Below are 27,016 nucleotides of genomic sequence, written 5' to 3' on the forward strand. Positions count from 1 at the left end.
TATAATTTTTATATATTTCAAAATACCGTAGGATTTCAAATAAATCTCACGCTATACAGTGTTGTTGATACATTACCAAACTTGTGTTACATCATTTATTACCTAATTTATGCATAATCTGTGTGTAAGTACGTACACAAATTACGAAAAAAATGATTCCAAACAATAGCCCGCACATTAATCAAAATCAGTTTCAATGAGTGATTTTTATTTCGGAATATATTGTTTATATGTTTTGATTGAATCGGTTTTTTTTTTACAAGACAAAACTTCCTATCAGGCATTAATTGAACAGTTTCATAGATAAAAAGTGTTTTAGTGGCAAAAAATATATACGAACAGGTTCGTCCTTGATAAGAGGTCAGGCTATATTTTTGGTAAGTTAAAAAAATCGTTTAGATAAGTGATTCCATTAACAATGAAGTAATTATTTTATTTTATTCAAACAAATCTTGAGAAAATTTTTATTTAGGAAAATAATTTAGGAAAAGGAAACGAAAACAAACGATTAGTTATGTACACATTATTGTTTTATTAATCTACGCGTTATACTTAAGGTGCGTAAATAATAAATAAAAACTGTTTATAAATCATTTTTCAAGGTTTTTTGTGTGAATTTTTGGTACTTTAATGATTTTTTGGTAACATTCATGACACGTGGATTATCGAGGCATAGCATGCCCTTCTTTTCGTTACAACACATTGTTTAAAAAAATCAGTGGATATATATATATATATATATATATATATATATATATATATATATATATATATATATATATATATATATATATATATATATATATATATATATATATATATATATATATATATATATATATATATATATATATATATATATATATATATATATATATTTATATATATTTATATATATATATATATATATATATATATATATATACATATATATATTGTATATATATAGTGTTAAGTTAAGTTATTTTTACGTGTATATGTGTATATACATAATTCAATACAATAAAAAAATGAAAGAAAGATAAAAGATTGCACCATACCCTTAATTGAGAACAATAAACAAATATTGAGTGTAAATCCCTCTCCAAGTACAAGAGCTTAGACTCCTTTTTGGAGAGGCACAGCGTAACCAAAATAAGATATTTCGTATGAAGTAATGTCTACTTAATAAATTGAAAAGGAATATTTTGCTGTATTAATATGAAAATTTTAGTGCATTCACATATTTTAAGAGTACACAGCCTTGCATTTCACAAAAAAGTAAGCTCATATGGTAATTTTCTGACGCCTACATAGTTTCTAAATAATTTAAGAAATTGGAAAATAAGAGCACTAATAACAAAAATAATAAAACCCTTATCCGCACCCCAATGGTGCATAGGGCACTGCGTAATACAAACGCAGTGTAATCTTGATCGTTTACACATGAAGGAAAGGTGATCAGCCCTCCGCTTCAGGTACCAGTCCAGGGTTATATTGAATAGTACAGTGAAAAAATCACTAATATTTATTTTACCCCCCCTCCCCCCTGGAAATTGAACCCGGGACCTCCAGAACGGTAGCCGAGTGTGCTGACCACTACGGAGGCGGACTAAGACTAATAACAAAAATAGCGTCATAAATTTTCACAAGCCGTCACTGTTTAATATTCTAAAACACGAGAATGGGAGATTGCTGACTCTGAACCTACGTGTACAGTGCATAGTTTCGAATGTTAGCGATGGTTACATTTGTGATTACCGATGATGTAAGTCCTTGTACGAGAAGCTCGTTGAAGATGAGCAACAAGAGTACCTTATATTTAATTGCTATCGATGTTAACATTCTCGACTGGAAATATTTAGGCCACGCAATAAAATTATGGACTGAAGATGTTCTAAGTACATAATGTTTCTGCAAATCGCATTCCTTTGACCTGTAACTAATGTTTATAAGATTTTTTAAATACTTGATAGATGATACTTGCTTAGGAAATATTATATCTAGTTAGTATGAAGATATGTTAGGTCCTTATGGAATGATCAATTTTCAAACTATGTAGAGTATAAATTGCGTAATTTAGACATTTATTTAGAAATCAAAATGGGAATATAAGTTTACATAGTTATTCACCGATTGTATTGAAATTAAGACACAATATTTTATTCAAAGTGTGTTTTATTTAACAACCAAAATATTCACATAAAATCATTTATATGGCATGACAACGTTTCCCGGGTCAGCTAGTATATTTGCATTCCGCTAGTACCTATACATATATACACGTGCATAAATTTGTTGTATATACAAAAAAAAAATTATGAATAAAATAACTAGTCAAATCAAAAGAGGTATAAAATTGAGAATCATCTTTTCGGGCGTTTCCCAGTATATAAAATAATCCGGGGTTTGGATCTTGCGAACATCAAAATAAAATACCTACTAAATAAAAAAAATCACAATCAAAAAATAGATGGCTCCAGTGAACTAATATGTTCAGTGTCATGAGATTAATGACATATGTAGGAGTTCCAAAAAAAGAGTAGTGTGGTTGTCGATCATGCGTAGAATGGTGAATGTTGCACGAATAAAAAGTGATCACTAAACCAGCCTATTCATAAGCCCTGTAAATACCCAGACTTCCATATTTTTAGATTTCGACATGAAAAGACAAGATTCTGACGTCATAGCATACAGTTCTAATTTACAGAAAAAACATACTATATGCTCCCGTTATCAATTGATTTATTTGTCAAAAGAGAAATTTTATACGCGCTTAAATTTATATGTGCAAACCTCGCAGCCTTATTTTTAATGGGCGACGTAATGTGCGTATTTAAACACATCAATGTATCGAATAAAAGTCTGAAAGATTTACCGTTAACTTTTAATTATTTGAATCCAATGGGAGGTCTGTATAAATATTGATGACTAACGTCGTCATTAAACGATTTATGCATTCACTTATCGTAATTAATATTAACTTCACAGCACGCAGTACAAAAGAGTAAGTCACTTTTTATGACTCAAAATTTCTGCCATTGCATTATCACGGTGACAGGGCTCTATTTTAATGAATGATGGAATAAATTAATATATATCTTCGCGATCACTGGAGAATTGCTCACTCCTTTCAACAACGTCATATATCAAAAATCGTCAATTTTCAGTTGTGTATGTTTTCAGAATGCCCAGAAAATGTACTATATTCTCGCAAAAGCGGCATATTTTTTACTCAATATTTAGCCGCTATAGAGCCAAAAGTGTTGGTTTTTGCATTTTGAAGAAAAAATATTGTTTAATTATTTTTTTGAATATACTAAATATTTTTCAAATGGAGAAAAAATCAGGTTTTACCTAAAAAATCTGTTTCACAGTAAAGAGTTCATAAGTGGCTTGATATTTATTTTTAATATATTGTATTATATTTTTATACTTTAAAAACGATCTCCTGAAAAATCAAGTTTTTTTTATATATGACTTTGTTGAAAGGAGTGAAGAATATCTGTTCACTTCCGATTTTTTAAAAGAATGTTCATTGGATATTTTGTTTTTTACAGGTATAGAAAAAATATTTTTATACATTTTTTAACTCCTCGCTTTCAATAACTCTTTTCTTTTCAAAACCAAATAATTGTTCGAAAAAGAAACTTTTTTTTTTCAATGCAAAATGGTATTTTAAGAAGAAAACGACAATTACGTAAGATTTAACCTTGATTTAGAAAAAAATGCGTTGCGATTTAACGTACATATGTTGGGCCTTAATTAATACCGTGTCAATACAATGCATGCGACCCTGTGGATAAAAAAGGGAGAAGTTTGTTATTATAACTTAAAACGTAATATAAGTAAACAATTTGTTAAATGATACCACAATGCGAAATCCTTCAAATTATCTGTTCATTCTCACATCCATGGTGTTGCAATATAAATCTCGTTTTTCAACACCCGACCTTTAATCATATTTCCCATAGCAATTCACCCTAGGGTCTGCATTATTCGAATGCAAAGCAATAATTAGGTATGCTAGTACAGTTATGGAATTGCCCAGGGGATTTTAACAAGGTTTATAATTTTCCATTATTATTTTAAGCGGAAATAAAAGACGAAGAAATAAATCAGTTTTTTTAAACTGTGGACATCAAACTTGTAATTTGTAATTGAAAACCCTATAACAATATTTAAAGTTGTTGTGGATTTAACCCTAGACTACGGGACTTGTTTTAATGTACCGCAATACTTCATCGATTCCTCATTGCTGGCGCTACTATCAGCTATACTTCACAAATGTATTATAAACCTTGCCCGTATGCGGAAAGTTCTATAACTATTGCATATATACAGGTTTACAGGTATACGAAAAAATGTTATTTAATGCTTTACCTCCTAAAAAATATATGTGAACTAATTTGGACCTATCACCTACATATCGCTCACTTCTTTCAAGAACGTCATAAATCAAAAATCTTGATTTTTCAAGACAACGTTTTTAAAGTTAAAAATATTATAAAATGTATTAAAAATAAATATAAAGCCACTTATTCAACTTTTTACTATGCAAGAGATCTTTTTAGGTAAATATAAATACAATTTGACATTCGTATGAAATTAAAAATTTGAAAGAGAGAAAGAAGACAAATGAATCACAATGGGAATATTTTCAATTGTGGACTTAAAGTTAAACTTTGGGTCCACTTTTACCACCGGTAGTCACGAATAAGTATTTATAAAAGTGGTATTACACAAAGTAAATGATGAATGATAAGGAGAGTGTTAAAATAACTTACTAAACATTTCAATTATTATAGCTTACATTATATAGGTAAATGGTTCTTACCTGTTCTCTAGGACTGTTGGGACTCTGTCCTGTATTCCTGTCGTACGCAGCTCTGTGAAAAGGGATATGTCGCTCCCCGCTGCAGTCCTTGTCGTACATCTCATCACACTTCTCCACCTCTATCCTGTGCATCTCTATGGGGCACCCAGACTCCGAGGCCATCACTATCTCGCCGGTCACAACCTGGCCTTTAAGGAAAGCAATAAAAAAAAGTAAGGTAAAATACACTGTTGATTTGGAAAATCTAAACGCGCTTAGAGTATCATAAATAAAGGCTTAGAGTATCGGCTCAACACAGGCCATGCCTAAAGAGCCGTAATACGTATAATAAATGTGTATATGAAATGAATATGTATATTGAATGTATCTATGTTTTATGAAAATAAATAAATAAATAAATAAAATAAATAAAATAAAAAAATAAATAAAATAAAGACTCTAAGGAGCATTATTGGGTAATATATCCAAAATTAAACAAGGTTTATTGGATTGAATTCTACATTTATTTATGTATATGTTAATATGTGACGCGTTTCGTATTATTAAGACATTATCAAACACGTGTGTTTGATAATGTTTTAATAATATCATACACACGTGTTTGATAATGTCTTAATAAGACGAAACGCATCACATATTAACATTTACATAAATAAATATAGAGTTCAATCAAATAAATCTTGTTTCATTTTGGATATATTACCCAACAATTCAATATGGAATTCTACCAACTGTCTGCAGTCACAATATCTAAGGGGCATATCTGCAAGAGTCTACGAGATGGAATAAGGAACACCAGGATAATAGAAATACGCGAGATCGAAGGTGTCCTTAGGTGGGGAAGGCAACGAATAAGACGATGTCATGCGCATGTGACCGGAATGGAACCATCCAGATTCCCCCACATTGCATTCCACGGTCAAATCCAAGGTAGACCATCAAAAGCATGGATTGACAGCTGGAAATCGACATCGCAGGAGGCTAACCCATCTTAAAAACAGTCCACAAGGCTTACACCAAGAAGAAAAAGAAGTTTCAATTCTGTGGATATCCAATCATTATCATATCAACACAAAAATTTCATACGCTCTCATATTCTTACAATACAGTTGCATAAATAACACTCACGTTAGTGCAACAGTATCACAATTCATTTTCGAAATTTTCTTCTATGGATATCGATGTTAACGATAATCCAAAAACGTAAACATGTATGAACATTGAGTAAAAAGAGTTGCTAGTGGTATTTCCTATTTGATATATATGTATGTAAGTACTTAACGAAAAAAAAAGTATATTTTCCTCATATAAATCATGAATCATTTTAACGGAGGTAGCACTTAATATAAACATATATATATATATATATATATATACATATATATACATATATATATATATATATATATATATATATATATATATATATATATATATATAAATATATATATATATATATATATATACCCTAAAGATTGTAATGAAAATTGTGAAGTGAAATCGAAGGTGATTGTCATTTAAAATATATACAATTAACGAAATTAGAAAGAAAATGTCAATCGTAGGTAGAACGGTGAACGTTACACAGACTACAAAGTACTCACTTAAAAAAGCCAAAACTTGCTTTGGGTTCTGTAAGTATATATTCGTAATTCATATCTCATCTCAATAACCAAATCATTTAAATAGAGACATGTATAAAAATCTTGAAGGAATAACCCACAAAGCGTCTATTTTTTATACTTGTCTGCAGGTATTCAAACTCCTATAGTATTTCGAATATTAATTTACTATTTGTGAATAAAAATAAGGACACACTCAAAATATTAAACACGTTTAATTTAAAATTATATTTTACTAGATATAATATTGAGAAACTTTTGAAATAATGCCTATTTTATCTCCTCGATCAAATTACTCGTTTTATTGTATTTGAGCACTTTAGCGTACACCACAAACAACACGAGTTGCACAGTCAGTGAGTTGGCTGTTAGACATTTAGCCATGTTTCGCTTGCCTATAGGGTGTTTTTTTTAGAGGTTTACAAACTCAAATTTCCCGCCATGTGGCATGTCGCGCCATATTGTTGAAACCACAGCTCTATCACATCAATGCCAATCTAATGAGGCACGAAGAAGTCAGTAATCATGATTCTGTAGCGCTTTCCATTGACCGTAACATTCTGGCCGGCACCGTCTTTAAAAAAAAATGGGCCAATGATTCCACCTGCCCATAAAGCACACCAAACAGTGACTTTTAATGGATGTAAGGGTGTCCAAAGGGTTCTGGGTTTTTTCCACTCCAAAATCAACAATTTTGCTTAATTACATAGCTATTTAACTTAAAATGTGCCTCATCGGTGAACAAAATTTTGTATTGAACTTCAAATTGGCCGTCTGTAGAAATACAAGTGATTTGACAGTTGATTTGATTTTATTTGACAGAAATACAAAACACTGGCAATAGACAGTTGATTTATAGTCAGCACGTTTTGTCATTTCGCCATTAATAGACTGAATGACCATTACGCGCGTCGTAGGTTCGGTGAATGGGCCGAAATAATATTCAGCTTGATACTCTATTTCCTCAGTTGAATAGCATTGATGTGTCAGAGCTGTGGTTTCAACAAGATGGCGCAACATACCGCACGGCGGGTGCCACCATCAATTTATTACGGAAAATTTGAATTTGTATACCTCTAAAAATAAACACCCTGTTTATTGAAATTACTTAACTAACTTAAAATTACTGACACGATTGACGTGTTTGATCGGGTTTGGAGCAACAAACTAAAGGTCTGAAGTTCAAAAGATCAGGTCGGACAATTATTGCTTGGCGGTTAGAAAAACTATCCTACGTCGAAAATGAGAGTTTTTTTCCAGTTTATTAAGAGATAGAAAATTCAAGGCCTAATTTTGTATTATGTAAGAAGTGGGTCAAATAACTGGTAAATAAAATTGAGTCCAATTATGGGAAGGAACCATCCAATTTGATGCTGCCAAATCATGCTTGTATGATAACTGATATTAAGAAAATGTTTAAGATGAGAGTTATAATAATTCATGAAATATTACTCGAGTTACATTCACAAATCGCTCACTCTTTTCAAGAACGTCATATATTAAAAAAAATCGGCAATTTTCAGTTGTGCATGTTTTCGGAATGCCCAGAAAATGTACTATATCCCATATTTTTAACTTAATATTTACCCGCTACAGGGCAGAAAGAGTATTGTTTATTTTTTTTTAATACACTTAATATTTTCAAATGGAGAAAAAACCTTCAGGTTTTACCTAAAAAGATCTGTTGCACAGTAAAAAGTTCAATAAGTGGCTTGATTGATTTGGCGTTTAATTTGTAGAACTCCATTTTAATTTATGTATTAATTTGAAATCAAACACAGATTTTTTGAGTCTACTAAGTTGTATTTTATTAACAAAAACACATAAAAAAAATATATTGTGACAATTGTTTCGCCTTGTTAGGGCATTCGTTTGATAAAAACCACAATTGGCATTCCGATAGAGTATTTATTTTAAAATCATTCAGTCTACTTTCATCCTTATTTTGCCAACTTCATGCTACGCTTCCATAAACTAGGATTGGAACTACTAGGGTTGGAATAAACTCGGTCTCTAATATTGATATGTCGTCGTCATCATAATAATACTATGTAACTTTATAATATTGTAAATAATATTGAAACGTATGTATGGAAGCGAAGCATGGAGTTGGCAAAAGAAGGATGAAAGCAGACTGAATGCAGTCGAAATGCGATCCCTCAGACGAATGTGTGGCAAAACGATGTTTGATAGATGTTCGAATGATGAAATAAGGAAAGAATGTAAGGCTGAGATAAGCATTATCGATAAAATTAAGAAAGGTGTGTTGAGATGGTTTGGACATGTGGAGCGTATGAGCGAAGAAAGAACGGTTAAACAAATTTATGGAGCGAATGTAGTAGGAAAAAGAAGCAGAGGACGACCGAGGAAAACTTGGCACAATCAGGTATGTCAAATACTTGAAAGCGGCCGGGTCAGGAGTCGTAATAATCGTCGGGTATGTATGAGGAGATGCATGAATGTAGAAGAGGCAAAGAATGTTTGCAAAGACAGAGTGATGTGGCGTTCGATTCTCTCTGCCTACCCCTGCGGGGAAGCGGCGTGATGGTTAGTTAGTTAGTTTTATATTGAAACGTAAAAAATATAATTTTCTATAATAGAGGCACATCTTATTAGATATATTTGCAAAAATAAAAGTGAGCTTTGACTCGCGTCTTAAGAGAAACAAATGACCTAATAAATTCTGTATTATATATGTCGAAACTTATTCACAATATTCTGGTAGATTAGCGGCAATATTATACAACCATCCTAGCATTATTATGATGAAATTACGACTGAGAGATCTCCTGTACTTGATTCAATTATTCAATCAAATGGGTATTAGAAAAATCATGATGCATTGCAGAGGTCATGATTTTTCACGACTACTTATACTTGCTCATGTAACATATCGACGTGCCTTACGTAAAGTGCTCTAACTACATTTTTGTCAATTTTGAGATATTTGGTGTATGTTATCAACTGTCCGCCTCTGTGGTGTAATGGTCAGCGTGTTTAGCTACCGTGCTGAAGGTCCCAGGTTCGATTCCCAGGGGGGGTGAAAATAAATATTTGTGATTTTACACTGTAAATATTTATTTGATATTACCTTGGACTGGTTCATGAAGCGCAAGAGTGATCACCTTGCCTTCATGTAAGTAATGATCAATATAACACTGTGTCAATTCGATGCAGTGCCCTATGCACCATTGGGTGCGGATAAGGGTTATAAGTAAGTATAAGTTATCAACTGACCGTTATCTATAAATATAAACAAACAAAAAAATATATAAAACAAATTACGCCTAGTTTTCAGCCGTATAAGATGTTGTCTACATCGAATTTTTTAAATGAACTGAACTCCTAAAACGCTTACTTCAAAATTTTGACAAAGCATAAAGCTTTTAAACGACTTAATACATTATTTTGTCGTGATTTTGAATGTATTATACTAGTTTAGAATTTCAGATAAAACCGTTAACTAATAAAAAAAAATACGTTGAAAAAATATTTTAAGCTTTCTCCTGTAAAGTAACAGATTTGCAGATCGAGTACTTTACGTAGAGGCCGTCGATATGTACCATGCAGTACAATTCTTCATACGCATGCTATTAAATTTGTTTTTGAATTATTAAACTGAAATATAGCTATAGTTTTTTCGACGGTAATACATGAGAATTTAATAGATTGAGCAAACCTCCGTAGAAGAGATATGTAGTAAAGAATGTGTTATTCCCTCTTTCATTGCATTTTATCTTTTCCATGCATAATAAGCTGAAAATAAAAGTTTGAGATGGATCGTCTAAAAAATGTGACAGAAAAATGAAAATGTGCGTGTGAAATACGCAATAACAAAACTTTTTTTTTCATTTTTGACATCTCAACAAAGATGAAAAAGAAAATGAAAGTCTGGGCGTTTATAGGACTTAGGTGATCACTTCATACACGTGTAACATTCACAAATTCTACCCATGATTGACTACTATACTACTCAATTTTTGGAACTTCTACATATATTGATCAAACTCATGACCTAGTATATGTGAGTTCACAACAGCCATCTGTGTTGGAATAGAGAAAGCTTTTATAAAGCAGACTTTTTTTATTTGTATGCAAGATCCTAATCTTGGATTAAATTGACATACTAGAGCCCCGCTTAAAAACATGATTTTTTTTTATGTAGCATAGAATTTGACCAGTTAATACTTGTAATTAACTATCATGCCACTTCTCCACAGGGGTAGGTAGAGAGAATAGAACGTCACACTCCTCTGTTTTTACAAACAATATTCGCCTCTTCCACATTCGTGCATTTTAAGCATACCCGCTGGATTATGCGCACTGCTGACCTGACCACATTCAGATTCTTAAAACATTTAAAATATTTGAAATATAATTAACAAAATAAGTGAATAGTTTTAAAATATGTAATTGTCTTGATTACGTTACTAAAAGTAAGGTAAACGTTCAATTACCGACCTTCTTAAAAGTACTGGACACTTATTATGAATTGACACTATTAAGAATTTTTAATATATAAAATCGTGTATTTTTGTTGTTATTGTAATCTATCTCTGTGGTCAAAAAATATATTTTTTAATTAAATAATAACAGCTTTTTTATAAGATGAAAAGAAGTATTCCCAGTCAAGGGACATCAAGTGAATTTTAAAATTATTTTACAATAATTTGGATGATTCGATGCTGTTGAAGATTACAAGAAAAATATGAAAAAAAATAGTGACTGTAACAAACGCTCCGTCAAAATTCACGATAAATTAAATTTATTGAATTTATCTAAAAATCATCACGTGACACTTAAATTTAAACCCAATTTTAATTTAAACAATTGGATTTATTTTACTACCGATTTATACTTGTATATTTAAAAGTTTTTTACAAACTTTTTATTTAAACAAAAGACATCCAAAATCCATAAAATCTTATCCGACCGCAAACAATTGACTGACTTTATTCTTCTTTTACTCTTCCGTGAGCTATTATTTTTAAACAATTCTCTTCATTGCCTACACGATATTTTTTAGTTATCTCGCATTTAACCGCTGGATTCTTTCAAACGCGATTTTTTTTCCAGTTCTCAGAAAAGCTTACATAATTTGCGAAGATGTAATGTTATGTTATCTTTGTTAGAAACTGTTTCCCAGTGTCGATGAGATCATTGGCATATATTGATGGTCATGATAAATGGAGGCATTAAAATAATTATAAAATATGACTGGTATAGAGTGCGGCCAAATCGTTACAAGATTATAAAAAAGCATAAAAGGCTGCTTCGGAAACATTACAGGATGTGGCGACCTAGATGGGTTTGTGAGACATTAATTCTATAACCTTGTCTTTTTACATAATATATGTATATCCCAAACAACTTAATCAATATTTTTAAATAAATAAAAAAATTAATAACATTAAAATATGTGGATCGTATAAATTTACGTCTAAATGAAGAATGAGCGGATACTAAATGTACGTAAAATACATACGAGGAGGCCAGTATGACAAATCACCTATAGTGAAATTATAGGATTTCGCGCGTGCTATAACGGTAAATATTTTTAATAATAAAACATATTTTTAGCAAATCGTTAGTTTTTTACATAAAACATTTTTTTAACTTAACACATTGTAAGTTATTATTATTATTATTAATATTCAAATTGTATTTTGTTTGTTGTATATTTTTAATTTAGTTGTATATAATAATAATAAAACCCTTATCCGCACCCCGATGGTGCATAGGGCACTGCGTCATATAAACGCAGTGTTATCTTGATCGTTTACACATGAAGGAAAGGTGATCAGCCCTCCGCTTCAAGTACCAGTCCAGGGTAGTATTGAATAAATATTACAGTGAAAAAATCACTCATATTTATTCTTACCCCCCCTGGGAATCGAACCCGGGTCCTCCAGAACGGTAGCCGAGCGTGCGGACCATTACACTACGGAGGCGGACTTTAGTTGTATACGTATTGTTAAATTTAAGTTGTATTTTGTTTAATTAAAGCTTTGTTTACAGACATTTCTTGGTGAACATACATTTCATTTAAAAATACAAGCAACAACAAAATAGAATTTAGTCTAATGATGTCAATAACGACAAAAGCCGGTCACTGGTCGGTCGCAAATAAAATAAAAGTGGGAAAGATGTTTAGTTCTTATTTTATTTGTATACTCTGTATTTTCGTCGGTTTATTGGAAATATGTACTTTAAAGATACCATAAAAAAATTAATACACATAATACCTACTTAAGTATGTATAAAAGCACAGTATAAAGCGATTTTTTTATTTTATAATTATTTATTAAAAAAACTTTAACATTTAGTAAACCGACATTTCCTCCAATTAATTAAGATAATATTCACATTAAGTATTTATACTACACAAATGAAATTTAGACAACTTTGTTTTATATAAAGATATGCTAGTTTATTTAAATAAGTAATTAAATAAAACAATCGACGTTCATTACAAAATTCATCAAAAAAATCAGGGCCATATGTATTTTTATGTCCAATATATTTTTACAAATAAATAAATTATATGTACGGTACACGACGTCTCTCAGTCCAGAATTATTGTTTGAGAATGAAAGAGTAGTAATAATAAAAAAATACATTTACTTTGGAAATCAAACACAGATTTTTCGAGTCTCCTAAATTGTATTTCTTTGTTAAAAACACATAAAAATTTTATTTGTGACAAATATTTCACCTTGTTAAGGCATTTTTAAAAAATAAAATACAATTTAGTAGAATCTATAAATATTTTTTACTTATAACCTGCTAATGATCTTATTTTCAAATATATCAATGGCAAGAAAACGGATGTGAATATTCAAATTCGCTAGTAATTTAAACAAAAGCGTTAAATACCTCAAGATCCAAATGCTTTAATGTGTTTCAAGTAACTTTAAATTTGCCTACACGTGATTCCCTGATGAAGAACCTTTCAATCTACCGGATAATTAATTTTATGGTTCTACGAGCTGCCATAAAAGCCAAGGCCGTGGAAATATATCCAATTAATATGGGCAGATACTGAATCATGGATATTTTAGTCATATTTCTATTCCGAGTCTAAGAATTTCCCGAAACTCTCGTGAAATACAACATCTCTTCTTCTTCTTCAAACCCTTATCCGCACCCAATGGTGCATAGGGCACTGCATCATATAAACGCAGTGTTATGTTGATCGTTTACTCATGAAGGAAAGGTGATAGAAATATCATTTAGATTACTCGACGATCGAGCTCCTGATATTTTTAAGGTCGATAGTAGGTTTTTTTTTTAAATTACTTATCTAACAATGATTCTAGGTTAGTAATGAAGTTACTTAGGTGCACGATTTTAGTTCAAGCTTTACTTGGTAAATACCACTACAGTATTTTTTTAAATCTATTGCGACACGTGTTTCGATACATTCCGCATCATTTTCAAGGTTTTACGGTGTTTGAAAATGATGCGGAACGCATCGAAATACGTGTCATAATAAAAATTTTAAACAGTGGTAAAACTTAAATTAAAAATGGATAGATATTAATTACCGTTAATTATAATAATTAATATCTACCCATTTTTAATAATTATCGGGTATGTATGAGGAGTACCAGTCCAGGGTAATATTGAATAAATATTAGAGTGAAAAAAATAACTTATATTTATTTGACCCCCCTTGGGAATCGAACCCGGGACCTCCAGAACGGTAGCCGTGCGTGCTGACTATTACACTACGGAGGCGGACAGTTTACCAATATTACCGTTTTCTTGCCAATCATCCAAGTCAATCCTGTTGATTCACACCCGACCCGCTATATCCACAAACTAAGTGATTTATATTTAACGCATTGACAGCCAATGTCAGCCACTGGTGGCCGACACAAGGCATTTCAATTCGCAGTCATTGTGTAAAAAATATTTTAAATGGCTTTATTAAGTCATATTATTTTTTGACATCTCATCAAAGATGAAGAAGAATATGGAAGTCTGGGCATCTACGGGGCTGACGACCGTCATAGGCTGGTTTAAGTGAACACTTTACACACGTGTAACATTCACCAATTCTACCCATTATTGACTACCACACTACTCAAATTATTGGAAGTTCTATATATATATATGAACCGATTTTGAAACATTGTACTTGAATCACTAGAACTTCACTAGAGACATATATTGGAGAGATGAAAATCTCTTAATCCAGATTTGTGAACAAGTATTTGGACACCCTCAAAATGTTGGTTTTATTAAGGCCTCACCGAAGAAAGCAAGCAGCGCTGTCCTGTTCATCATGGACCCCATCCCATCTTGTCCCCTCATGAAGATCTGCGACAGCTTCCGAGGGCTTGGCCTGTTTTGTCCAGCCATCATGTAAACTCCATCAGCGTACGCCGAAGGAGTCTTCCGCGTCAGGTGGTTTGCTGAAACAAAGAAATTTAAAATTATTCTCCACGTCTTTGAAACAAATACTGCTACTAATACCATCAGGGTATTTATCTACAATACAATGTGGGTAGAGATTATGGAACAACACACTCATCTGCTCTGACATACACCTTAAGCTTACTTTACATCCATATATCTAGTCACATATTGCTCACTCCTTTCAACAACGTCATATCGCTCACTCCTTTCAAGAACGTCATAAATAAAAAATCATCAATTTTCAGTTATGCATGTTTTCGGAATGCCCAGAAAATTTACTATATCCTAGCCAAAAAGGCATATTATTAACTTAATATTTACCCGCTACAGGGCAGAAAGTGTTGTTTTTGCATTTTGAAGAAAAGGTATTGTTTAATAATTTTTTTAAAATACTTAATATTTTTCAAATGGAGAAAAACCCTTCAGGTTTTACCTTAAAAGATATGTTGCACAGTAAAAAGTTCAATAAGTGGCTTGATATTTATTTTGAATACATTGTTTTATATTTTAAAACTTTAAAAACGTTCTCCTGAAAAATCAAGTTTTTTGATTTATGACGTTCTTGAAAGGAGTGAGCGATATATCAATTAATATAATTTTTCAGGAGATCGTTTCTGAAGTTTAAGAAAATAATAAAATGTATTAAAAATAAATATCAAGCCACTTTTTGAAGTTTTTACTGTGCAACAGATCTTTTTGGTAAAACCTGAATGTTTTTCTCCACTTGAAAAATATTTAGTTTATTTAAAAACATAGTTAAACAATACCTTTTCTTCAAAATGCAAAAACAATATTTTCTGCCCTGTAGCGGGTAAATATTAAGTTAAAAATATGCCGCTTTTGCTGGAATATAGTACATTTTCTGGGCATTCCGAAAACATGCACAACTGAAAATTGACGATTTTTGATATATGACGTTGTTGAAAGGAGTGAGCGATATGCCCTCCGATTAAGTAAATATTTGAAAAGTTCTGTTCTCCCTTTCACATTTATTTATTCTTTTGTCATCCATTCACTCCATATGTTTAACACAACTCAAATATTATTATTTTTGCATTTCCAATTATCCCTAGGAAACAATATAATTAATAAATTTTCAGATCAAGCAAACATAGTTTTTCTTCAAATTGCATGTATAAAAATTTAATAGATGTAAACACATAATTAATATCAGGTCTAAAGACGTTCTCAAATCATTTTTGAACTAGTATTATTTTTTGTTTTTTTTTTATGTTCGATAGTTCAGTTATAACTCGTCGATATTTGAATCAAATATTAAAAAAAAAAACGCTTCCAATAATTTCATACAAAAATTCCATATTTTTAATGTACCTACAGTGTATTTTCAATTTTAAACATGAACAGTGTCAATATTCAAAACATTTTGAGTGTTTTGTTGTATTATAATGTTTACTTATTTGTTAAAATCTATAAAAAAAATACATATAAAAGAAAACGTAGTGTTTGACTCATCAACGCTAATGACAAGGAATGTAGTGCGAAAGAGATAAAATGAGCGATTGCAACTGTGCATTTTATAATTCAAGGAAACGTTCTTTTTGATAGTCATAAAAATGTGGGGTTTAAAACGCAACCAACTGTCTATTTTATTACATATTTGAGAAATTATTTTAAGGCATATGTACGGATATTCTCTTGATAGAAATACGATAATATATTTAATTTTTCTTCGGTTAATTCCTGATCTATGACTTCACATTAAATTTCTAGGGAAGGAAAAAAAAGAGAGATACCATTCAACTTTTTTTATGTTATTATTTAATATGATTAAAAAGTTATTTTTAATAATTTTTAATTCATTTTCGAATCATTTCTACTTACAATCTTAAAATTAAAAACCTAGTTCTCTCCAATAAAGAAACTGAGCTCTTGTGCTTGAAGAGGGACTTTCTGACTTAGTTATTAAAATTTGTTGATAATACAATCCATTTTCATTAATTTTTTGTGTCGTTATTTTCTTTCTTAGATTAACATATACAAAATTCATTTCAAATATTTTTTAGTATTTTGATGTCTTAATTTTTTTACGTCTGTAGGAAGGTTGTTTTCGTATTTCGTTGAAATTCAGATCCTTGAGCATTTTTTCATTGTTGCAGTGCGTCTTGCTATAATACGGTCGTAAAGATTTTTTCATACATGAGGTCTGATTCATAATCTATTCATTAAAACACCGGGCATAATTACTCGCAAAAACGTTTAAGTGGGATCATTAGCTACGGCTTTGTATTATCTTCAGACCGGACTTGAAGGACCGGAGACTGAATGAATGACTCATATTTAATGATCACGAAACATAAAAATATTAAGTCCTTGTTTCAAATTAACTAGTTTAAAATACATTTAGTACCATATTAAATCAAGATTGAACATACATAATTAAAAGTGACATAACTCTCACTATACATGTTATATGTTCAAAAGAAAAATGGTGCAAGTAAACATTTTCTGAATTTGTTGAAATTTTATAACGATTTTTATTGATTTGCATAAAAAATATGGTAAATATGTTGATAAATGTTGCAATTACAATTCCAGCGTATGTTGATATGTGTTCAGGATTCAGATATACAGTCGCAAACATATTAAAGAAGAAAATATTATTACAAAATTCACAAGAATTTCGTTAAATGTCGGTTGAAACTCGCACGTCAACAGGAACACAAATATTTTGTATGTACATTTTTTTATTAAGTGGAATGAATTTATCAAAATCATAGTATAAATGGTAAACGTTACACAAGTGTATAAAGTGACAACTTAAGCCGGCCAATGACAAATCGTAGGCCCTGTAAATGTAAATAAGACCTATACATTATCCTTCAATAAAAATTATATCGTCTGTGTTATTATTCGTCCATTATTCCCAAATGGATAAAAGTGTAAATATTACAATAGTTTGTTCAAATTCTCCAAAAATTATTCACCGAAGGATTAAAATTTTTAACAGCAATTCGTATTTAAATACATTCCTGTTCTTGTGGTGCTAAGGATACTACATTGCATAGAAGCGATGTTATATTGATCTTTGAATACATGAAAAAAAACGTTATTTACCTCGCGCTTCAGGTACAAGTCCAGGGTAATATTAAATGAATATTAGTAAGTAAAAGTAATAATATTAAATGAATAATGTAAGTTTATTATTTACTTATCCTTTTATGTACATGATAGTTTATTTTTATTTTTAGATTACTTAAGTGAAAACCTGTAATTGGAATTGTTTTATTTTTTTATTATATTATGCTATTTTTTTAAATATATTTTGTTGGTTTTCCAATAAATAAATAAAAAATAATAAAAGTAAAAATCACAAATATTTATTTAAGCCAGGGTATCGAGTTCTAATTTGTATTTTTCTTTAGTGTAGTGGTTAGAGCGTTTGATTACCGGTTACATGCCTGGTTTAATAATAAATAGTAATATATAAATATAAATATCTTTGATGGAAAATAGCAATATTTAAGGCAATACCAAAATTAAATTGAGTTTGCATGTTAAATGAGTATGCATATTATGAGTATGCATATTAAAAAAATCGCTTCACATCTAGTGAAATTCAATGCGATACCAGATATTTCCATTGGATTCAAAACAAATTATGTAATAGTTAATTTTATCTTAAATCAATCACAAAAAAGGTAAGAACGATTATCTTCTATTTTACGGCATAGAAATCACGCTCGTTCGCAATTTTTCTGAAAAAATCGAGTAAAATCATTTACTGAGCGCCTCTGGCATAACATGAATTGTAGTTGAAACATGACATTACATCATCAGACTGTAATGTAATATGTAATATCAACGATGATGCCTAATATAACTCTTCTAGAGAGTGGTTCCCAACCTTTTTATCACCGAGGACCAGTCAACGTTTGACGATTTTACCGTAGCCCGCTGAGGGGAGGGGGGGGGGGGGCGTTGATTGTTTATATTTCATAATTTTAAGTAAATTGTATTCAAATGTGCCTATAAAATATAATACAGTTACACAAATAAAGAGTTGTTTAAAATTTTGACTCACTAGTCCATCTCCGTAGTGTAAAGTCAGCATGCTAGGTAGTGGAGGTCCCGGGTTCGATTCCCAGGGGGGCTCAAATAAATATAAGTGATTGTTGCACTCTAATATAATATGTATTCAATATTACCCTGGACTGGTACCTGAAGCAGAGGGCTGATCACCTTTTTTTCATGTGTTAAGTATCAAAAAAATATTAATTATTCTTCTACAAACCCTTATCCGTACCACAAAGGTGCATAGGGCACTGCATAATATAAACGCAGTGTTATCTTGAGCATTAACACGTGAAGGAAAGATGATCAGCCCTCCGCTTCAGGTACCAGTCCAGGGTAGTATTTAATAAATATTAAGAGTGAAAAAATCACTTGTGCACGGAGGTGCTACGGAGGTAGTGTAATGGTCATCACGCTCGGCTACCATACTGTGGGTCCCGGGTTCGATTCCCAGGGAAGGGGGTCAAAAAAATACTGCGTTTATAAAATGCAGTGCCCTATCCACCGTCGGGTACGGATAAGGGTTTGAAGAAGAACTATTAATGAATGAGAACCCTGGACTTGTTTCTTTGTAATGAGATGGTTCCATCTGGGGTTTATACGAGACAATGTCATCCGAAAATGTGTTGCTTATATTCAGTTTATTCTGAAGTTTTGTTTTGGTTGCTGTCACTACAAAAAACCCTGCTCCACACAGATAGGATGACGGAGATGGCAAAAGGATCGATTTAAAAAAAAAATGTAATTTAGATTTTTAAGCACAGGTACCATTTGATTCACGGCCCACGGGTTGGGGACCACTGTTCTAGAGTATACTTTTTTCATCCTACATATCATCACCTGAATGTCATAAATCGCATACATGTCAATTTCGTTTTTATACAAGCATTGTTTTCTTTATGCTACTGTATTTACTTTGCTGAAAATTCTCAATATAAATAATATATATTCAAAGAACTTACACACCATACCACCGTTCCCTCGCAGAGGTAGGCAGAGAGAATAGAACGCCAATGTTTTTAGGGGATTCAATTTAACTGTTAACCAAAGTCAGTTCTCTGAATCATTGAATTGCGAATATGCAAATATAACGTAGCTATCTGTACCTGCAAATCGATAAAAAATCTCTGGACCATTTTTTATGTGTCGTCAAGCAAACTGGCGTACTAATTCTTTGAAATAATACTTGGTTGATTTTGTATTAAAATCGAATAAACTATGATCAAGTATAATTAATTACATACATTATGAAAGGTATTTATTTAAATTTACATAGTGATGAATTCCTATATAATAAACGTCTGATTTATTGATCGAGCAATAATTTATTCACGACTTAACCGGCAGTAGTTAGAATTAGACGAATATAAAATAGAATAATTAATTTCGCTTCCATTGAATTTTGGTAATGGAGTGGGTAGTTTATATAACAGGTTCAAGGACTTAAACATTGTTTGATAAATCATTTGAAAATTAAATCATTCAGCTTCTGGGTATTGTGGCCATTTGGTTATGTGCTTAAAAAAATAGAATCCTGATTGTAAAATTAATTGTCTCGTGTAATAGCATAAAAGGAAGGGTTAAACCATTGAATGACGTGAGTTAAGTTTAATGTTAGCATATTTAAAAAAAAAACAATGAGTGTAAGTCCCTCTCCAAGCATAGTCTCATTATTGGGGAGAATAACGTAACTTATTTTAAGATTGAGAAAAGTAAAAATGTCTAGCAAAGGAATTAAATTATAAAATATTTATATTTCATATTATTTTCTGATAAACTTAATCCGATTTTAAAATTCTTCTTCTTCTTACCCTTACCCGCACCCGATGGTGCATAGGGCACTGCGTCATATAAACGCAGTGTTATCTTGATCGTCAACACATAAATGAAAGGTGATCAGCCCTCCGCTTCAGGTACACCTGTACGGTTTTAAAATTACCATGTGTATATAATTTTAACTTTAACATTTATTTCGAACGAATTTGTCATTTTGTAATCGAGGCTAGAATTACAATGAAAATTTAACGAGTTCTCTACGTAATGTACATAACTTTAGCTTTTCTTCTGAACTTTTATTTTGAACGAATTTGTCATTTTGAACGACTTTGTCATTTTGAAATCGAGGCTGGAATGACAATGAAATGTTAACGAGCTCATTACGTAGTGTAGATAACAAACTTTACTTCTGGACTTTTATTTCGAACGATATTGTCATTTTGAAACCAGAGCTGTAATTATAGTGAACAGTTAATAAATTAACTACGTCGAGTACATAACGTTAAGTTTACTTTTGAGCTTTTAACGTTAACGACTTTTTGACGTAATTTTGAAACGAGTTATCGATCGTTATTGTCAGATATTATTGCAAGGTTTGAAAAAAAATAATAATCGTTTTTCTATGTGTGGAAGTAATGTACGCACCAAAATGTTAATTTTCGTATGAAATCAATGCTACGAAGAACATAGGTAAATAAATATCCGTACAGATGTAATACTCTACTGAAGAATCATTGATAAAATGAAACACAATATCTGTACTGCGATTTCTAAAAAATATTTTTCCCAATAAATTGTTTTCGGTAAATAATGACACATCCCATGGTAAATAATCTCGTGTACGAGTATTTATTTACATTAAACGTGCAATGTAATCAAAATATGCAAAACTTTATAAAGCCGTGACAGGCCACGCTTCAAATATAAATTTTATCACTTATTTTTTGTCTTTTTGCAATTATTTCCCCCCAGGACAGAAAATGATTACAATGATTGGTGCCAACAACGTGTTTAACCCTTAAACAACCACGATATTTTTTTAAAATTTATTAAAGTCAATTAGTTTTAGGTTTAAAAAAATAAAAAAAATGTATATAATTTCAGTTATTTTGTTTGACACGAAATAATCAATAACTCGTGACTTAATTTTCTTTAAGCTTTGGTATCATTTAAGATAATTGCATTTTTGCTTAAAACAACGTTTTCGAATTGAAAAAATAAGATTTTCTCGAAATAAATATACTGTTTTGAAAATAAAAGAGTTATTAAAGGTAAAGAGTTAAAATAAATTAAAAATATTTATTCACCAAATTTTATACGTATGTATATGTATTCTAAAGAAAAGAAGTTCTTTGCGCAGACAAACGTGAGGCTTCTAGCTCAGCCAGTCGCATACTGACTTTGCATATTTGAGCGTAAACCCTTTACCATCCCAAATCTAAATTTATATAAAAAAAAATATTCAGTTGTTCAAAATCGTATATTTTATATTCTTAAGTAGTTTTATAATTTGAAGTCTTCTAACTTTATAATATTATTTACAAAATTTTGAGTGTGTCCAAATACTTGTTCACAAAATCTGGATTATCTCCAACTACAGGAGTTATTTCCATATTATTTTTTGATATCTCATCAAAGATGATTCAAGAATAATGTTTCAAAATTGGTTCACATATATAGAACTTCCAAGAATTTGAATAGTGTGGTTGTCAATAATGGGTAGAATTGATCACTTAAACCAGCCTATGACGGTCATCAGCCCCGTAAATGCCCAGACTTCCATATTCTTCTTCATCTTTAATGAGATGTCAAAAAATAATGTGAAGCTACAATAATTCGTCTTATGGGGGCATTTTAAGACACATTCCATAACAATGAAATTGACAACAGTCTAAGAAAATTAACTCAAACAACACTTAACTTGTCGCCATATTGATGATTCAATATTAACTGATATTCTTCTTCTTCTTCTTTTTTTTGATGGCTTTTCACCCTTCTTGGGTGTTATAGCCAGTGTCGAGTTATTCTTTATTTACACTTTTTACATTTGACTTATAAGTGTTAGTATTCCTGTTAGTGGGGTTAGTTTTATTAGTTATGATTAACTGATATTAAGTCTCTCTGATACTCAGAGCGTATGCTGGATTTTTGACACAACAAAAAAAACAGTACTTCCATTAGAATCTAATCTCAGTGATTCCCAAAGTGGTCTATATCGACCCCCAGGGGTCTATGACAACTTGCAAGGGGTCTATGTTTTAATTTGAATTTAAAATATAAATGTATAAAACCTTACATGTGTGGTTCAAAGTGAGTAACACTACATATACCGGCTGTCAAAAATACATTTGAAGTTAATGAATTTGATAAAAATCAATATCAGGTAAGGCAAGGGGTCTACGAGATAAAAGAGTTTGGGAACCTCTGAATTAGATGATACTCTCGGGTGAAGATATTTATTCACAAACACGAAGGCGAGCGGCTAATAAAGTACCATGTACATCTGAATAAAATTATTTGTCAAGTACAGAGAGCTACTCTTTTAGACGGTAATAAGAGTCAAAAAATTAATATTTTATTAATTTATGGTTCACAAACAATGAAAAACATATTACAATAAACGAAATACAGTGCAATACAAATAGTTTTGATGTTTTTCATCAATTAGATGAAAACACAACAAGCTTACAGAAAAATAGAGGTGCAGGTTAAACACATATATAAAGAATAGAAATTTGGTTGTAAAAAAAGGGTAATAACAATTAAAAGTTATAAAGTAAGAAAAATAAAAATAAAAATTAGAAGTAAAAATTAAAAGTGAAATTAAACTATGCTACATAAGGTACAAAATTCAAAATTCAATATTCAAGACTCCACCAGATTGGTGAAATCAATTTTAAATTGATTTCACCAATCCGGTATAATCCAATATAATATTATAATATTATTACTGTCGAGGATAAAGGGTTTGGTAATTAGGAAGAAAAAAGCATTCCAGACCAGTTATTGTACTACGCGCGACGGTAGCAGTCGTCCTTGGGCGTCTCATCCTCAGATCTGACCGCGCCGCTCGCCGCAGTGGCCTGCCGGCCGCCGAACTATTCGACTCGCTCAGGCGGGATTTCGTTTAGATACGTGTCCCATGTCCATATAATAATGTAATAAATACCTCCAAGGATGAAAATATTTCAATTGGCAAATATCCATGCATTGTGTCGGGTTTTATTTAGATGGGAATCGAAAAAAAAATCGAATCGTGTTATTTAAAATACATTAACACAATGAACATATCGCTCACTCCTTTCAACAACGTCATAATTCAAAAAACTTGATTTTTAAGGAGATCGTTTTTAAAGTTTAAAAATATAGTGAAATGCATTAAAAATAAATATCAATCCACTTATTGAACTTTTTAGTGTGCATCAGATCTTTTTAGGTAAAACCTGAATTTTTTTCTTCATTTGAAAAATATTTGGATATTAAAAAAAAATAATTAAACAATACCATTTCTTAAAAATGCAAAAACAATACTTTCTACCCTGTAGTGGGTAAATTTTAGGTTAAAAATATGCCGTTTTTGCTGGGATATAGTACATTTTCTGGGCATTCCGAAAACATGCACAACTCAAAATTGACGATTTTTGATATATGACGTTGTTGAAAGAAGTGAGCGATATGTCATTTATCAATTCCTGCTAGACTCCATGAATCGTTTTTAAATGAGTTTTCCTTTTGGTTACACACATACACACTACATTTGGTACATCTTAATTTTTATGCAGTACCTATATCACGATTCATCCCAGCTTTCATACGTTTCTTTATTTCGCATATGTTGTTCTGTTCCAGTATAGTTTATCACAGATGTTATTTGTGAACAACTATCATGAACATTATTACCATTTATCGTTGAATTTAGAAGAAAAAAAATCCATGTTAGTATGGATATATCTTCTAATAGCCCTTGCCTCTGTTTGATAAAGTTTTTTTTTAATAATATACAATGAATATTGATCGGAATCTAAGTCCACACCTGGGAATGTTTTGTAGGGGTTGTTTACAAGTTTTGAACCTTTAATACATAAAAACGTAATGTATTTTGTTCCTATGTTATTATTGTTGATTATTCTGATGATCGACAGCTTAAAATTCGTACGATTGATTAAAAAGCGACGGAAGTCCAGTTTGTTCACCGATTACAATCTTCCGAAAACTGGGGGCATGACGTCACGACGTGTTTCTCCAACCCATTAAAAATAATTAATATGACGCTCCATATACAATTGCCCATGTTCATGAATTCCTTTATAATTTGTTACCGTCCCACGATAACCCTTCCAATACGATTTTTTTTTTAATAATTCATGTAATATTTATAGCAAAAAATATACATTGCTAATTTAGTTTGACGGGAAAAACAAATATTTAAAAAATGATCAAATTACTTATTAATTATTGCAAAATGATAATTGGGACATATTGTCCCAATAGTATTGGTGAGTGGGTCGTATGTGTCCTAATAGTACTTTATGATAGTAAAATAGTGGAGCATATAAAATATATTTTGCATTCATAAAACTCATAAAAACTATCGCTGCACACTAAATAAGTAAAGTAAGAGTATAAATACCTTACTTTGCAATTCTAAGCACAGCATTTGTCATGTAATGAAAATCGGCAGCAAAATAAAAACATGAATCTTGTGTGCGACCCATCATGATATATGGGATCAAATGCAGCATGGACGAAAAAACGCCCTGAGAGTGTCAGAAATGAAAGCTCTATGGAGCATATCTAGCAAAAGTCTACGAGATAGAATAAGGAACACCAGGATAAGAGAAATATGCGACGTCCAAGAAGTCGTTGGGAGGGGAAGACAATGGTATGCGCATGTGAGGAGAATGGAACCTCCAGACTCCCCCACATCGCACAGGATGGCCAATCCCAAAGTAGACGACTCCCGGGCAAACCGGCTAAAATATGAATTGACAGCTGGAATCAACATCGCAGGAGGCTAATCCCTATTAAAAACAGGCCAAAAGGCCTACACCAAGAAGAAGAAAAAGAAATTGATTCCGAAAAATTATATAATCTTTTTTACATGTGTAATCAATCGTCTCCATTAATATTTCGCATCACATAAATAACACACTGTATCTAGTAACACGAATTAATATATTATACGAATATATGTAATATTATCTCGTACAAGCACACAAAACGCACTTCACTCTTAAAATCGTGGTTGGTAAAATTCGCTAATTAATGACCACCGGCATAGACTTGTTGGCTCAATTTTTTACACACATTTTATATGCCAATAATTATTTATCGTAAACTAAGAAATTTTTTTAAAGATATGCCGACATTTTTTATTGCTTTAATATCGAACACTGCTGCACTTCGTATATTAAAATTTACGACTTAAAATACATTTTCGCAATTAATTACGATAAAAAATATTTAAAAAAAACCTCGAGTAAAATTAACCCATTAAAAAAAATTCGTTGTTATACCAATGAATTAACAAACTAACAAAATATTGTGATTTTGGAAGTTAATATTGAAGTTTCTTTGAATTTTAATATGCTTTAATTTGAAATTTATATTTTCAAAAAAATGGTAATTCAAAAACAAAAACTATAGTAAACAAAATACGATTTTTTTGTAAAATAAAACATACATTTTGTTTATCAAAATAAAAATTAAATATGGTCCCTTTGAAAGATTAGTGCTTATTTTTCTTAAAATTTTAGTCTAAATTTATTTGTATGAATTGATTAGGCAGTCAATTTGTGGCAATACCTATTAATTTTATATTTAATTTTTACTTGGTAAATATCACTATTTCTTAAAATCTCTTATGACAATTTCAATGCGTTCAACATAATTATCAGACACCATATTAGGATGTCTGATTATGACGTTGAATGCATCGAAATACACGTCACAATACATTTTATAAAGTAGTGATATTCGCCAAGTAATTTTTTTCAAAAAATCAATTAATTTTCTTCCAATACAAATCAATTCAGTCGACTCCGTTGTATCTCCTTCATTTTTTCTTGGATATTTTTCGCAGTTACTTTGTGGCACATTTTATAAACTTTATAAAATTAATTAACTTTGTTTTCAGCACATTTTTATTAATACACTTTAACCTACCGGTTTCGACAAGAACCTTGTCATCATCAGGTTTTATGTACTAATTCTAAAACATTTAAATACTCATAGTTAGGTTATAGTTAATTACCCTTCCCTTACAATGCCAAAATTTATTTTCAAATAAAGGGTAATAATTACCTATTTAACATATTTATAGAGTTATTCAATAAGTATACTTATA

The 27,016-nt window shown here is 30.9% G+C and overlaps 1 protein-coding gene across 2 annotated transcripts in view; it reads right to left on the minus strand.

Annotated features, from left to right (window-relative positions):
• The window catches only part of Duox (dual oxidase), a 160,697-nt gene that overhangs the window by 30,681 nt on the left and 103,000 nt on the right, over positions 1–27,016 (minus strand). For both annotated transcript variants that reach the window (XM_088275010.1, XM_088275009.1), the window contains exons 4-5: positions 14,697–14,858; positions 4,817–5,004 (exon numbers count right to left, since the gene is read on the minus strand). In XM_088275010.1, the coding sequence (XP_088131136.1) occupies positions 4,817–5,004; positions 14,697–14,858 (350 nt within the window). The remainder of the gene's footprint in view (positions 1–4,816; positions 5,005–14,696; positions 14,859–27,016) is intronic.

Source organism: Brachycentrus maculatus, unplaced genomic scaffold (assembly GCF_059751285.1).
Source record: "Brachycentrus maculatus isolate JH-2025_06_01 unplaced genomic scaffold, ASM5975128v1 h1tg000757l, whole genome shotgun sequence".
Lineage (NCBI taxonomy): Eukaryota > Metazoa > Arthropoda > Insecta > Trichoptera > Brachycentridae > Brachycentrus > Brachycentrus maculatus.